This window comes from Chiloscyllium plagiosum, unplaced genomic scaffold (genome assembly GCF_037043375.1).
Source record: "Chiloscyllium plagiosum isolate Xiang-an unplaced genomic scaffold, Cpla_swu_hap1 HiC_scaffold_17, whole genome shotgun sequence".
Lineage (NCBI taxonomy): Eukaryota > Metazoa > Chordata > Chondrichthyes > Orectolobiformes > Hemiscylliidae > Chiloscyllium > Chiloscyllium plagiosum.
Genome location: NW_028270155.1, coordinates 33768343 through 33785722, shown reverse-complemented (window position 1 = coordinate 33785722; position 17380 = coordinate 33768343). Strand labels below are relative to the sequence as shown.

General features: G+C 37.1%; 1 protein-coding gene across 1 annotated transcript in view; it reads right to left on the bottom strand.

The window, feature by feature from the left end:
* tcf25 (TCF25 ribosome quality control complex subunit) overlaps window positions 1–17380 on the bottom strand; it is a 33564-nt gene that overhangs the window by 4391 nt on the left and 11793 nt on the right. The window contains exons 11-16 of the mRNA XM_087995819.1: window positions 14612–14717; window positions 13600–13759; window positions 9981–10068; window positions 6824–6982; window positions 2318–2408; window positions 1388–1467 (exon numbers count right to left, since the gene is read on the bottom strand). Of these exons, the coding sequence (XP_087851945.1) occupies window positions 1388–1467; window positions 2318–2408; window positions 6824–6982; window positions 9981–10068; window positions 13600–13759; window positions 14612–14717 (684 nt within the window). The remainder of the gene's footprint in view (window positions 1–1387; window positions 1468–2317; window positions 2409–6823; window positions 6983–9980; window positions 10069–13599; window positions 13760–14611; window positions 14718–17380) is intronic.

Below are 17380 nucleotides of genomic sequence, written 5' to 3'. Positions count from 1 at the left end.
AATTTGTGCAACACTCACTCATTTCTTTTCTACTTGCAGTTTACACTTGTTTAAAATTCAATCTGTTAAAAATATGCAAGTGGCTGAAAAGTTATCAAATCTATTGTGTAATTATGTAGCTCCTAGCAACATCACCGCCTTCCTACTCTGTTCGGTATTCACCAATTTTAATTTGAAATGAGTTCCTGAATATAAGTGTGATCATTAAGTTGGAAATGCCCCAACATCTACCTATAGGTCATTAATTCAAATGTCAATTTCAAGAATGAACAAGTGACCATAACATATAACCCCTACATAATTTCATTAATCTATGCACAAGTTTCACTTTCATTTAAGCTTATGCATCAGATCTTTATCAAAGTCTTCACCACAGACCATTTAAGAGATCATCTTCTCAAACAGCAAAGCAAATTGGTTAGCAGAAGTTTTAGCTTTTAAAAATCATTTATTGCTCTTCGTCCTTATGTTATCATACAAATAATCTTCAATGTACTCTTAAAACATATACCATTATATCCCCCTCTGTAATACAGGATAAGAATAATAGGTTTGCAGTTGGCTGAATCTTTGTAATGCCTTTTTCTTTTAAAAAGTAAAAATAAACTCAGCTATTTCTAGTCCAGCAAGACATTCCCACCATATATCCACTCACTTATAAAAAACAGCCAAACTCTAAAATCTCAGTAAGTGTCCCTTAGTAGCCTAGAGAATATCATCTTATTATAACTTTCCACCCAAGAGGCTTACTGAAATATCATAGCCATGACTTGGCTTCTATATTGTGTGTTATCCTGCGTATCCAATTGAAGAAACTAAAAAAATCAAGATTCAAAAACAGGTTCTTCCTCACTGTTATGAGAGGTATGAATGGACTCTCCTGTATTAAAGTTGATCTTTGTCTGCACTTCCACTGTAGCTGTAACACTATATTCTGCATTGTTCTCTTACCCTGACATACTTACATAAGGTACAATTTGTTTGAACAGCATGCAAAATCACAATTTTCACTGTATCATGGCGCATATGACAATAATAAAATATTTTGTTTTGATTTATTTACTAAAATTTACCCTTTTCTAGCAGGAGTCAATGCTAAACACCCCTCGGGCGAGGTGTACAAATTGCTTGTATCCTATATATTCATCCGACAACATTACGAACCACCTTATGTACTCTTATGGTCAAACAAACTGATGGTGTGATCATTTTCAATATTTTTGGCATAAATATCAAAAATCAAAAAATTATTAGTTATGCAAAGATACGAAAACAGGTACAGAAAATGGACAAAGCTCTTTAATAAAGCAGTGTCACTCACCTTAATGTTCATTCTACTGGCAGATAAGTTAATTTGGTCTAGCTTGCAATAAAATGCTAATAGTACCTTTCAGGTCTCGTGTATGTGACAATGCCGTCTAGTGGAGGAAGTGGATCATAACCCATCACTGGCTGTGCAGTTACTTCCTGCAAAATATGATAAATGTACGTATTAAAGTTTGATTATTAAGTCCGTCACAGCAACTGTTCTTCATACAAAACTGCCCACTAAAATATAATTGACTGATTAGGGAATTAGTAATAAACATGATCTTGATTGTACTGCCCACAAGATGAAGTGGAGATTCAATGATTTTGTAACAGTCTCAGTCACAACTAACTGATCACTAGACACCATTATAGTTTACAGATAAATTTATTAACTTAATGAATGGTCTATAAAATCATTCACTATCTGCTAATTTGCCATTTGGAAAGCTGAGCGGTAATCTCTATTCTCCCACATACAGCCGAAGACATAATTTTAGTTTGACATTTTAACACTCCTTGCTCTACAAGCATCAAATAACTTTGCCATGCTGTTAGTTTTGTACAAAGAGACAACAGAATAATGCAACAAAACAATGATAATATCAGCTATATGTTCTAGTTTGTGTTAAGAAACAGGAGGTTCTGCAACTACCAGTCTTATCTGCTGTAATCCACTGCATTTGAAAACCTCAAAACTCAAATCTATTACCTTATTCAGTCTTGTCGTCTTCCTACAATCTGCACATTTTTTCATTACCTGACCAATCACCTACCTTCAACAGGTATCACAGAATCCCAACATACTGATGTACTTATACTTCTGCCATGCTCTTTTTTATTTGGTAGTCCTTCAACAATTTTAAGTAAAAATCCTACTTTTTTAAAACATATAATGATAAATGAATGGGACAACTGCCTCATGAGTTAAAGTGTCAAGAGTACAATTTAGTAAATTAAAGTCTACTGCTTTTGAGAGCAAATAGAGTATTTGTGTAAAGGCACTCACAGGTGGAAGAGTTGCAATAGCTTCCTTTATCTCAGACAGTATAATATGACGATAGATGTTCCTGGGAACATTCTGGTATCTAATCCTTCTCCTGGAATGGGAAAAACATGTTAATCTCAGACACAAGGATACGTTTTTTCAAAATCTGATATATTAATAGGCTACGGTGCTATGAAAGGATAAACAGCAAAGGCAGTTGTGTGAGACTAAGTGGGTAGTCTATTTTTAAAGAGCTAATATAGGCATGAGCAGATGGCCTCATTTGATATGAACTTCTATCATTCTATGTTGTAGCCATCTTGCATCCTGTGGTTAGGAGTCAGAGTCATACAGCATGGAAACAGACCCTTCAGTCCAACTAGTCCATGCTGAAAATAATCCCAAACTAAACTAGCCCCACCTGCCTCTCCTCTCCCATATCCCTCCAAACCTTTCCTCTACATGTACTTATCCAAATGTCTTTTAAATGTTGCACAGTAATTGTTGAGGCTCCCTGGATTTGACAGGAGGGCAAGGCAAACATATCATATACATTAATGTTCTGAATCTAGTCTCAGCAGCAGTGCCTGCACTTCTTCAAGTATATGCACAATATTGTTTGTATTTATTAAAAGGAAGATTATGGAAAAATCAATGAGATATAAGTTAGTTATGATCTTATTTTCAGAAGTTAAAAAAATGCAGTCCTCTGTGCTTCTGTTTTTAAATAGCTCATTGTGAAAACACTGGACCCCTGATTAGGAAGTGTGTTTCTGGAATTAGTATTATGAAAAAAGGCCTTGATGACCTTCCTCCCTCACCAGTTTTGGTTGCTCCCTATTTCTGATACAGGCAGTTCTGCTATAATGCATCTTCCGTTAATACGAATTGGCTGTATGCAATTGCGAATAGGGAACACTTCTAAAATGCAAACGTTCGAAGTGTGTGTTGGCTATAATGCAATTACATCACCGACACTTTTAAGTGTATTTGTATTGTGCTATATTTAGCAAGTTGAATACACTCTCTAAAACTGAACAGGAATCTTGGTTCATCAAAATCTAGAGAGATTCTACAGGCATAGTGCAGATATGTCTGCTCAAAGAAAAAGGGAGTTACTGCCAGAAACATGTAGGATAAGGTAATGCAGAAAAAAATTGTGGATATGACAATCAAACAAATAAGTAAATACTTTTAAAAGTTTGAAGGATAGGGCCTATTAGACATATATGGCAAGTTCTGTACTGGTGTAAAGGCGTGAGCAGGGTTTGTAATGAGTATGTTGTCTCTGCCTCCAAAGGAGGGGGATGATTTAGGTATTCTAGTCACAGCAGTGTATGAAATGTTCGATAGGCAGAACAAGAGGAGAATTACTGGATAGAAGGACCATTTTGAAGGTTAATACATACCAAGAGCCAGATGGATTGCAAGTTAGGCTGTATAATTAAAGCCGGGAAGAATCAGCAGATTCTCTGAGGATCATTTTCCAATACTCCCTAGATACAGGTGAGGTACCAGAAGATCAAAGATCTCCAAACACACTACCATTATTAAAAAGGGTTTGTGGGATAAAGCAAATTATTAGAGATCATTCAATCTGACCTCAATGGTGGAATTAATGGAATTAATACTGAGAGATAACATCAACTTTACTTGGAATGACATGGATTAATCCGAGAATAAACACAGGTGTGTGAAGAGATTTGCAATGTACTTCAGTGAATTTTTTGAGGAAGTAAAAGGAGCACTGATGGAGGTAGTGCAGTAGACATTGTCTACGTGGCTTTTAGTGAGGCATTTGATAAGGTCTTCATGGCAGACTGATGAGAGAATTAAAGGCCACAGAACACACAGGAATGCAGTGAGTTGGATGCAAAATTGGTTCAGTGACAGAAACCAATAAGAAATAGTTGATAGATGATTTTGCGAATGGAAAGCAGTTTCCAGTGGTGTACCACAGGATAGTGTTGATCCCTTTACTATTTGTGGTATATAATAATGAATTAGACTTAACGTGAATTTGCAGACAACACAAACAATAGCCATGTAATTGAAAGTGAATCGCTGTCAACTGCAGGACAATATCATTGTTTTGGCTCAGTGGGGTGGGAAAAGTGGCAAATGGAATTCAATCCACAAGGTGTGGTGTTATGCATTTAGTGAGGGCAAATAAAGTGCGAAGTACATATAAACAGGAGTGTACTGAGGCAGGAAAAGGAAATGAGACACCTTGAAATGCATGTCCACAGGTCCCTAAAAGGTGGCAGGATGGGTGCATAAGGTGGTAAAGAAGCTATGTGGGTTGTTTCCCGACATTGGGAGAGGTACTGAACTCAAAAGCAGGGATCTAATGGTGAAACTCTGTTTAGGCCACAACTGGAGTTGAGTGCACAGTTCTGGTCACCATATTATAGGAAGGACATAATCTCTATCAAGTAATGACGGGCTTGGATAGAGTGGACAGGGAATACCTGTTTGCCTAGTGGAGAAGTCAACTGCAGGGGGCACATTTCAGATGATGTTAGAAAGATTAGAGGGGCAGAAAAAAGATCCTTTTTACTCAGAGGATGGTGGATGTCTGGAATGCTCACAACCAATTTGGTGGTCAAGGGGAAAACCCTCAAATGATTTAAAAGGCAACCTAGATCTGTACCCATCACGCTGCAGCTTTCGAGGCAGGGACAGACACATTCACAATGGGTTGAATGGCCTCTGGGTCCCAAAATTTCGATGGTTCCAAAGCACTACAGTAATTTTCATATTTCATATAAGAACTGAAGCTCAAAGATAAAGAGAGGTCTCTAACAGGCAAGTATAAATGTATAATAAGGTAGAGTTTCACAGGAACAATCTTTCCTGGCCATTTGATCCAAGCCCCCCATTACTTTATGCTCCTTTATTAAGTCACCCTAAGCTTCCTCTGTTTCTGAGAGAAACAACCATAGCCTCCAACCTTTTCCTCATAGCTGCAATTTTAAAGTCCTGACAACATGGCTTGAGATGCGATGGCTGATCTGGTACAAACTGTACTTGATATTGTTACCTTCTTAAAGTGAAGCCATGCTTCAAATTTCCACTCAAATCCACTTGCAAAGCACTGAAGTGGACACTTTCATGTACCAGCACAATCAGGCAGTGTGAATAACAAACAATTGTTCATTATTTTCTCTAGTATCATACAAAATACACTTAAGATTGATAATCTGGTAACGTTTCAAAAATATCACTTCAAAAAAAAACAAAGCTTTTTTAACAGAAATGTTTAATGTCTTAAAAATAAGTTGCTAGTTTCATTTGTGCACACTAGTCAAGTTTCTGAGCAAATTAAATTTTAATATTTAAAAATCTCTTACAACATGCCTACTAATACATTTGTGTCTAAAGAAGCTTATTTGGATGAGCCACTTCATAAGACTGTAAATCAGTGGAAACTCATCACATTTATCAATCTGCTCTGTGGCATGGTAACTTTGTAGACCTTGTTCAGCTTCCTTCACAATGTTTTACAAACAAAAATAAAGATCACTTTACATTGGTAGTGAGCTGGAATCAATGAGGAAAAAAAGCTTCTTGAATTAAGTTTGAAAGCTAAATTCATCATTCATTGTTTACTGAGTAATTTTAAGGAAACATACAATGGAGTTGAGGAATTGTCATATTAGTAAAACTGAAAAGGTTTTTGATAGGTTTTTATTAAGAAAATATGCTTGATATTGGTGAGGGAGTGGTTTAGTGATAATGCGACTGGATTGATAATCCAGAGCCAAATAGTAGATGGTGAAATTTAAATTCAATAAAAGCTGCAAGTAAAAAACTCTAATCTAGTGGTGACCATGTAACCATTGTTGATTATGCTAAAAACCCATATAGTTTACTAATGTGACTCCAGATGCTCAAAATTGCGGTTGGCTCTTAATTTCCTTTTGAAATGGCCTACAGAGTAACCAGTTCAACTGGCAATTAGGATGGGCAACAAATACTGGCCTTCCCAGCCATGCCCAGGAAAGAATAAAACAAAGTGAATAATACAAGTAGCTAAGGAGGGAAAAAAAACTGATTGATATGAAAATGGTAAGACGAGGGCAAATATGTGCCAGCCAAAACAAGTTGGAAACATAGAAGATAAATACATTCAGAAACAATTCAAGCATTCCCAGGGACATGTTGATTTACCATGGTTTTAGGGGAAATAATAAGACTTGACAGCCAGCAAGATAGATGAATAAATTGTGATTAAACATCTCCATAGAGATAGGGCAGGATGAGGTGAATGCCTGAAGCAAACTATTAATCAAAGCCAAGTACTAGCCGATGCACTGTGGATAAAAAATTTACAACCCGACATATTAGAGTTAGACTTGGAGAAATGGTACCGAATAACTGCTCATCAGACCTGTCAATGTTGGTCAGAGCAACAATTTTTTAATTCTCTCTCATTTAACCACATTCTTCCAGTTACCAAAAATATATTACCAATTATTTTCAGAATGGTAACAACTAAAAATTCTAGCTTCATGAAGCACTCACTTGTTTTCAGACTCCTGTACAAGTGGGTCATTTGCATCTACTCGGCTGAGAACTTCCTTCACATTCTCTTCCAGCCAAGACATGATTCTTGGTTCCTTCCACAACATCCAGTTCCTTCCAATAAATAGTGTCACTAACTGCTTTAGTGCACTTGGCTGTCTGCAGCAGGGTTGGGAAGTGGATGGAGGGGAGACATGAAGGCCATCAACAACAACAGCATAGAATCATAGCAGTGCAACACAAGAGGACGACATTCAACCAGGTGTCTGAATTGACCCTTTCAAGAGCAACCCAGCTATTATTGCCTCACTCCCCTTCCCTTTCCCCATAGACTTGCAAATCTTTTTTTGGAACCTATCCAAATCTCTAAAACCTACAACTAAATCCACCCCCACATTGATATCAAACCAAAACCAGAAGCTTCATGAAAAAGGTTTTCCTCATGTCATCATTATTCTTTACTCATTCACCTTAAGTTGATGTTCTTAATCCTATCCACCAATGGGAACAATTTCTCTCCAACTACTGTGTTCATATCCTTATTAATTTTGAACAGTTTCAGCAAAATCTCCTCTCAATTTTACTCTTCACCAAGAACAATCCAGCTTCTCTAATCTATCCACTTAACTCAGTCATTCAGCGCAGGAATCATTCTCATAAATCTTCTCTGCAGCCGATCTTAAGTGTTCATTTCCTTCCAGAAATGTGTTGCCAGAATTGGGTATAATACTGCAGTCGAGGCAACTTAAAGACTTGCACAACTTCCTTGCTTTTGGATATCAAGGTTCTTTTTAAAGTTCAAAATATGCTGAACGCCTTTTAAAGTATTTCTGAATGTATTTCTCTGCTGCCTTATTACCCTTAAATGATTCGCTTCTGATAATGCACCCTCTGTAGAATTGTACACTTTCCCTTATCCTACCTCTTCAACCTAAACATAGCCCTTTATACTTCCCAGCATTGATTTTCATCCAGTAAACATCTGATCATTCCACCAGTTTCTGTTGTTTTGAGCTATAGAACATTGAACACTATAGCTCAGTGCAGGCCCTTTAGCCCTCGATGTTGCACCGACCTGTGGACCAATCTGAAGCCCATCTTTCCTATACTTTCCCATTTTCATCCATATGTTTATCCAAAGACCATTTAAAATGCCCTTAAAGTTGGCAAGTCTACTACTGTTGCAGGCAACATGTTCCATCGCCTCTACCCCCGAGTAAAGAAACCAGCTGTCCTATATCTATCGCCCCTCAATTTAAAGCTGTCTCCTTGTGCGAGGCATCACCATCGAAGGAAGAAGGCTCTCACTGTCCACTCTATCCATCTAATCCTCTGATTATCTTATATGTCTCAATTAAGTCACCTCTCAACATGCTTCTCTCTAACAAAAACAGCCTCAAGTCCCTCAGGCTTTCCTCTTAAGACCTTCCCTCTATACCAGGAAACACCCTAGTAAATCTCCTCCACACCCTTCCTATAACGCAGTGACCAGAACTATACGCAATACTCCAAGTGCGGCCGCACCTGTTTTGTACAGCTGCAGCTTGACCTCGCGGTCGCGGCTCCGAAACTCAATCCCTCTACCGATAAAAGCTAACACACCGTATGCCACCTTAACAACCCTATCAACCTTGGTAGCAACTTTCAGGGATCTGTGTACCTGGACACCAAGATCCATCTGCTCACCTAACACTACAAAGAATCTTATCATTAGCTTAGTACTCTTTATTCCTGTTGCTCCTTCCAAAGTGAATCATCTCACACTTTTCCCACATTAAACTCCATTTACCTCCTCTCAGCCTAGCTCTGCAGCTTATCTATGTCCCTCCGTAACCTGCAAGATCCTTCAGCACTATCCATTGCTCCATCGACTTTAGTGTCATCCGCAAATTTACTAACCTATCCTTCTATGCCCTCATCCAGGTCGTTTATAAAAATGACAAACAGCACTGGCCCCAAAACGGATCCTTGCATTACATCATAAGTAAACTCCAGGATGAACATTTCCCAACAATCACCACCCTCTGTCTTCTTTCAGCTAGAAAATGTCTGATCCAAACTCCTAAATCACCCTCATTCCCACATCTGTGTTTTGTGCAATAGCCTCCCATGGGGAATCATATCAAATGTTTTACTGAAATCCATATACACCACATCAACTGCATTACCCGCATCCACCGTTTGGTTACCTTCTCAAAAAACTCGGTAAGGTTTGGGAGGCACGACCTAACCTTCACAAAACCGTGTTGACTAACCCTAATCAAATTATTCCTTTCTAGATGATTATAAATCCTATATCTTATAACCTTTTCCAACATTTTACCCACAACTGAAGTAAGGCTTACTGGTCTATAATTACCAGCGTTGTCTATACTCCCCTTCTTGAACAAGGGGACAACATTTGCTACTCTCCAGTCATCTGGCACTACTACTCCACAGACAATGACAACATAAAGATCAAAGCCAATTGCTCTGCAATCTCCTTCCTAGCTTCCTAGAGAATCCTAGGATAAATCCCATCCAGCCCAGGGGACTTATCTATTTTCACACTTTCCAGAATTGTTAACACTTCCTTGTGAACCTCAATCCAGTCTAATCTAGTAGCCTGTATCTCAGTACTCTCCTCGACAACACTGTCTTTTTCCTGTGTGAACACTGATGAAAAATATTCATTTAGCACTTTCCCTATCACTCTGATTCCACGCACAACTTCCTACTACTATTCTTGATTGGCTCTATTCTTTCTCTCACTTATTGCTATCTTCCTGTCTATTCACAACACTTCCAACGGTGCTTAATTTACATGCCATGTTCCAATTGCTGATCAAAAGCAATTCTAATTAAATTATTGCTTCCCCTGTACAGAATTTATCAATTGGGTCTTTGCTCACTTCAAGGGCTCTAAATCTTTGGAGTTCTCCACTCAAACGCTGTGGAGTCACCAATGAATACATTTAATCTGGAATAAACAGACTTTTAGTATCGCAGAATTGAGAAATACGGAAAGTGAGCAGGAAAGTGAAGTTGAGGCCCAATGTCAGTCACAATTGTACTGAATGGTGGAGCTGGCTTGAAAGACTATATGGTATCCTCCTGTCCCTTATATTAAGTTGACATTTTGAAATGTTAATTACTCAAGCAGTTTCATGATTCATACCTTATCTGTACATCAAATCCAAAATACATGTGCGCTAACACAGCCTGGTCTGCTTGCACACTGCAAAGATCCAGTAATGGCATCAGTACTAGAAAGAAATACAAAGAATAAATGATTTTGACATGGCATTACTTTCTACAATTTAGTGAAATCTGGATATGCTTGTTCCAGCTAACAGTGTCTTTGCAAAATAGTATACAGTTTTTTTCCCTCTGTTGTGACAACATGTTACTAACTCATTTCCCAGACAGATAGATAATACTGGAAATTATGTGAAAATGTGTGTCTAAAGTGACTGGCAGGAGAATTTATGCTGACTATAGGTAAAGTGTTCATTTCCAAGTCTCATTGGAAAGTGTTGGGAATATAAAGGTTTTAGAAATTTATACATTAAGCTATTCAATTTGGAGATGAATAGAATTTAAAGACTAAGGGATAAATAATTTGCCTTTCTGTCCGGATGTAGAGACACAAGTTTACATTGTCAGGGAGATGGGCTCTGAGACAATAAGCCACAGCAAGAGACAGAGGCCAATCTCAATTTTCACCATGCAGAATGCAGACAGGAGTTCAAGCTTGGAATGAAGAGACCAGGACTGAGGGGCTGGAAGATAGCCTTACTTTGGCCAAATGGGAAGAATATTCAAGATAAATCTCACTATGAAAGTTAGCTTGACATATGGAAGTTATTCCGCTCATCAAATCAGCTCTGCCATTCAATAAGATCATAGCTGATCTGATAATCCTCAACTCCACTTTCCTTCCTTTTCCCCATTACTCTCAATTCCCTGACCAATTAATAATCAGTCTTGAACATATTTAGTGACCCAGTCTCTTTAGCCCCCTGTGGCAGAGAAAACCACAGATTCACCTTACTCTTACAGGAGAAATCGCTCATCTTTGTATTAATCGGACAACTTTTTTTTGAGATTATGCCCTTTGGTCTGAAACACTCCCATAAAGAGGAAAAATCCTTTCCAATATATCTATCAAGTGATCTAAGAGTCATGTATGTTTCAATAAGATCGCCTTTCACTCTAAATGAGTACAGGTCCAATCTACTCAAGGTCTCCTTCTGAGACAGTCCTTCCATTCCTCAGATAAATCTGGCGAATCTTCTGAGCCATTTTCAATCCCAGAAAATCAATAATGGGATAAAAGCTGTTTACAACATTCCAGTTGTGATTTGACTAGCATCTTGTGCAATTCTAGCAAGACTTCATTTTTATATTCTCTTTGAAATTAAGGCCAACATTCCATTTGCCTTCCCTATTACCTGAACTTGTATGCTCGCCTTTTGTGTTTTATGTAAGAGGCCTCCTAAATCGCTCTGTTATAGCTTCCTACAGTCTTTCTCCATTTAAGTAATATGCAATTGCTCTATTCCTTTCCAAGTGTACAAGGAGGGAGACATTTGGTCACTTTGAAATTGAAGAGATAGTGACATCGGTAATTTCACTGGGCTAGTAACCCAAAATGTCAGGTTAATCTTTTGCAAAATGTAGGTTCTTATCCCACCTTGTCAGAAGAAGAAATTTGAATTAAAAATCGACAATTCTGGAATTAATATCTGGCCACATGACAACCATGTAACCACTGCTGATTGTTGTAAAATCCTTTCCACTTCTAATGTCCTTTAGGGAAAAACTGTCTGCCACCCTCACTTGGCCGACATGAGTGTCCAGACCCACAAGAATGGATTAGACACTTTCAAATGGTTCAACAATTCCAAGGCAATGAATGCTGACCTTACAGCTGATACCCCTATCCCATGAATGATTTTTAAAATAAAATCAAGTGGAGGATCTATTCTGTAGTTTAAAATATAGGTTGTCTTATGAAATATATAGACCCTGTTGCTTTCAGTTTATTTATTGCAGTGAAAAGCTTGTTAGTCTTCCAACCACTCATTCACAATTGAACTATAACTTATGAGTTGCTACACAGATGGCTCACTTTTTAAATAAGCTTCATTTATCTAGATACTCAACTTTTTAACTGAAAAAGTATTCAACTTTCCAAATACAAAGCTGTTTGTCTCTCAGTTTGTTACCGTAAATACCAATCACTTCCCAAACCTTGGAGCAGTTTTGACCCAACATCACATACCAAGCCAAAGTCGATTCACATTGATCAAATAGTGGAAAGTCTGTGCTTATGCCCAGCTCCATCCACTTATAATCCAAATTTGTGAACACAAATACTATCTAATCTAGACAAACAGAAGCTAAACATTCCCTGTAAAATTAGCTAAGTATCACATGCTAAATTAGCATTAAATGTCAAATGGAGCCACCAAATTTGCAATAAGCTAGTTATATTACACATCATGCATTAATCCATATATTTTGGATTTGCACGGAGAATGCTTGTGGTATAAATGGGATACAACAAATTTAAAGTTGTCACATGGTCAGTTTTTAACATTTTAATGATGCTATCTCTTGACAGTGCTCGGATTTAACCAATAACCTCTCTAGCTCAAGTAAATACTATGCCTAACAACACTGTTGAAACTGTTTCAAACCAAGGTACACAGGTGATGAACCAGTAATCTAGTGTGTTGCAATTTTAGCCTGCAGCTCTACAATCACAATCTTGATTTTTCAGAAGACAGTGAACATAGACAATACACTTCCATTACAAGCAGTGAGAAAATCCGGAGCTTTAAATCACCTTATATTCAATAACGTGGTTCAGAACATTAGAAAATTCCCAGCAGTAGATCTTCAGCTACTTTGTCACTTGGACAGAAAAATGTAAAACATTCCTCCACAGTCCTTACTGAATAAAGCACACTATTATACATCATATTACAAGGACCTAGGGACAGTTCAAATCTTAGGGGTTACCCTTTCAGACTAACATGAGGAAAACATTTTTCACTAAAAAGTTGCGTAACTTTGGAATTCTTGGCTTCAGAAGTCATTGAATATTTTAAGGTGGAGGTAGACATTGTGAAACAAGGGAATTGAAGGCAATTGGAGGGTGTGGGGAAGATGGAAACATGGAATTTGAAAAAAAAATGATGAATGGCCTTTTCCTGCCCCTAATTCATATGTTCCTATGTATTATCCCAACTGGTACAGATGAGAGTACTCTATTATACAACAATAGAAAATTTTCTAACTAGTGCCACCACAAAAATGACAAAAGGAATTTTACATAATTGTGAGCTGAAGTTTGAATCATTATTTTTTACAAAAACGTTTTGAGCATCAAAATAACAAGACATTGCATACTACCATGTACATTACACATTGCTAGCATCAATTATTATAAAATACCTCACTTAATTTCAGACATATCCTTACACTGACATCATGTAAGCTCATAGTTCTGAATCTACAAATCTTTCTGCTCACCACCTAAAGGACCAACTTTGAAGTTCTCATAAGTTAGTTGTATTTGTAGTTTATCAAACATTTTCTTATTGCTTCTTACAGAATGAATGAGGTAATTATTTAATAGCCTAATTTTTCCAATAGCTTGTTAGCTACAAATCTATAAAAGTGATGGCAGATAAATGAGCACAGAACATATTCTAAAGATGAGATCATTTATTCAAAACCTATTGTAATTCTTAGCCGAAGAACAAGGTCAATTCTCAACAACTTACCACTCGGAAACACAATGAGAGCATTTTGTATCAGACGCTTAGCTCGCTCTTGCTTTTGACAGCGCTCAGCACCTGATAGATCTTCTCGTTGACTTAGATGGTAATAAGCCAGTGGAACGGAGAATGCAAAATTAGGGAGCTGAGACAGATTCAAATGGAACTAAGAGGCAGTAGAAAACAATCAAATATTACGGATATACCTAGGACCAAGCATAGTACAAACATCTAATTGTACTAGAGCTATAACTCAAAGTTGGTATAATTTGTTTTGAAGTATATTTCTGCCTTTTTTGAAAAATAAATTTGTGGGGAATCACAATAATAAAAATTGGTTCGTACACCACACATTAAATGAGAAATTATTTCAGTTTTCACATTTCTACTATATTAAACCAGGATAAATGTTGAATTTTATATTCCCTTTAGTCACTTGTGCTCAATGCTGGTCCACTTCATTTTAAGGAAAATTAAAATGCTTAAGTTCTCCAGTTCTTCTGCCACTGCATACATTGACCAGAGACCCACAGCAACAGAAGGAGCTTTCAGTTTCCATTTGCCCAATATTAATATAGCAGCACAGTATGCATATGAAAGTTAAATCAGTCACTAAGTATGGCTTTACCAGTTTGTATTAGTTGCAAGTGGCATTTAGGATGCCATTTATAGTCAGTGTAAAACAAAAGTTCAAGCACAGGCCTTAGCAGGTATAGTGCCATGTTTCCCAAAAGGATCAAGATTTCCACAAAACATCCCTCTCCTGAGCTAGGAATGGGATGAAGGATCAAGAAAACAAAAAGTCAGTCAGTATTCCCATTCCTGATTCCAATAAGCAAGTGCAAATGAAAAGTGCATATATTTTCGTATTGAGTGAGGACAGCATTTAACAAAGACGACCATGCCCTAAACAGTAAAAACCATTGACAGGGCAAATGCAGGGTACATTGTGTGAAATTAAATAAATTAGGTAGCAATATCAAAACTAACAAGCAAACTAACCACGACATGTTCTCACCTCCCATTCCTCATAAAGTCGTGTCAAGAAAGCATATTCTCGTGCTCGCAATGCCAAAAAATCAATAATCAACAATGCACATAGTGGATCTCTTTCAGGGTCGAGGCTGTGGAGACAGATACCGTAAATTAGACTATACCAGAATTATAGCAATATTTATTAAGCTTAGTTTCCAAACATACTCTTCTTCTTACTGAAGATTTTCTGTTTTCCAAAACCATATTCATACACTTTAATGTCACTCCATTCTCTCAAAAAGTATATTTATCTCCCAACTTTAGTGTTAAATAAATATATTTAAGCACCACAGAATGTAGCAATTGAAGGCCTCCTTTGCAATAATCAAACTAAATGTAACATTCACTTTGGAGATCTAACATAGCCTGGAGGAAATGGATTCTTTCAAACAGAGCATGAATTGTCTTCATTTTCTGATGTTTGCAAAGCTTATTCAATCAGTTTCTAGTAAGAGCAGGAGTCAAGTAATAAAAAGAACACTTTGGGATTTAAAGTTTTTTATATTCTTTCATAGGATGTGGGTACCACTGACAAAGCCAATATCTCTATTGCCTGTCCTTAATTATCTTTCAAGTAATGACTTAGTAGACTATTTCAGAGCGTAATTAAAAGTCAACCACATTGCTGTGGTCTGGAGTCATAAGTAGTCCAAACCATAAGGACATATAAACCCTTCTCTAATAAGCGTTACAGAATTGGATGGGTTTTTAAGAATAATCCATGACTGTTATGACCACCTTGACAAAAATTAACTTTCAATTCCAGATTTATTAACTGATTGTAAATTCCACCATATGTCCTGGTGGAATTTGAATCCATGTTCCCAGAAAATCTGCCCCAGTCCTTGAAATTACTCGTCCAGTTCACTTTGCTTTATTCAGTTTTCAACCTGCTCAGTTCCAAAGACTGAATTGGCATAAAGGAGATTTGTCAATGGGTATATGTTTACAGGTCTGCTTTTGGATTCAGAAGAAGGCTTACACTTCTCTTTTGTCTGCAGGAGGGTCAGGAAATGGAGTAAATACCATTAAGAGCAAAAGAAAAGTGGAAGGTAGGAACACCTCAGTTCACCAAATTATTTATATTTTTGGTGTTCAGAGCAAGAAAATCTGGAATAATCTTGTTCAGTGTACAATAGGCAGCTCATCATGACAATTGCTAGAATTCTGAAATTTAGAAGGTTACGTTTTGGGACAATTTTTTTGGAATGCATTGGAACCCATTATAAAAATGAAGGTAAAGGCTTTCCTGAATAAGCACTGAACATCAGACTGTTTGGGAGCAAATAGACATCAGCATGATCCTTATGTTCCACTGCATAGGAATAAACTTGGAAGCTCCTGGTTAGACTGAAAGGACCAAATTCATGGAGTTAAGGCAAAGCTGGAAGAGGTTGCGAAGGTCTCCTGGAAAAAATAACCCTTCTGTCAAAAACAGTTCTAAGTCACCAGGCTGAGAAAAGAAAGGAACAGGAATAAACTCTCAGGAAATAAGAATCACTTGTAAATGTGTTAATTTAAATGCCAATAAAATATAAAATATACTTCCAGAGTGCTGTTGTTTTAAAAGGAGGGGATATCAAAGTTAAAGTTGCCAACAGCTATAGTACTTAATTAAGTGGTTTTGGTCATTTGTTACTGTCAAGATTTTAAAAAGGGAAAGCATGACATTCTTTCAACTATTAACTGGAGGCTAATTTTTAAAAAAATTAATAGGTCTGTTTGTGGAATATAACAATTAACATTTGAAACAATGCGGTCTTCAGGACCCATGGAATTTGTTTCATGCTGCTACTTTAACATTTTTAAGTCAGTTAAAATAGACATGGTCAGAATTACTGATTTTGTTTTAATTTTCAATGCATTTTAAAATTTCAACTTCCTCCTGAGGAAAGGTTTCTTCTACCCAATTTGAGATTCTTTTTATTTTGCAGCAAGGAAAAGTGGAGACATAGATATGTACATTTTTACTGAAAAATTAAACTGGGCAGGCTTACAATTCTACAGTATATTGATAGAGAGACAGACAACTGAACCAAGTCAGCCATTCTAACTCTACAAAACAGTAAAACTAGAACCTCCAAATAGCTTCAAAATTGACCCCAGTGGTTCCTAACCAGGTGTTTTGAATAACCATTTCCAAACTTTGCGACTAATCAACTCTCTACACCGGTTTACAGGGTCAAACAAATGAATTAGCAATTTATTAACAATACGATAACCTTAGAGCAAAATCAAACAACAAAGTAATCTAACTGGTCTATGCTATAAACCCAAAAACCTTTGTTTTCAGCCTCAATCACACAAGAGATAAACAAACAAATGTACTTAAGGGATCAATGAAAGAAAATAACAAAACTGTCAGATTACTTAAGTGGTTTTCATGAAGTCTTATTCCACAGGTATAGGTGAGTACTACTTGGCTGATTTTCAGATGTCAGAGTCACCTTCACAGTCCACTTAGATAAATCTAGTACTAATTTAGTTTTATATTCTCTGAACCTCCAAGAGCAGATAAGTGAGGAGAGGCAGGGAGCTTTCAAACCGTCATGCTTCAGCATCAACAGTCAAATTTGTTCTCTCAGAACAGGCAACCCAAAACCCAATTCAAATTCTGACAGGCTGACCATTTCCTCCACACAAATTTCTACTTAGCATTCAACATCGGCCATTGCTTGAGCATAATGTCTTTTCCAGACTTGCTGGAACCAATTCTCAGATGCTGACCTTATTAATAGACGACTTCCTCTAA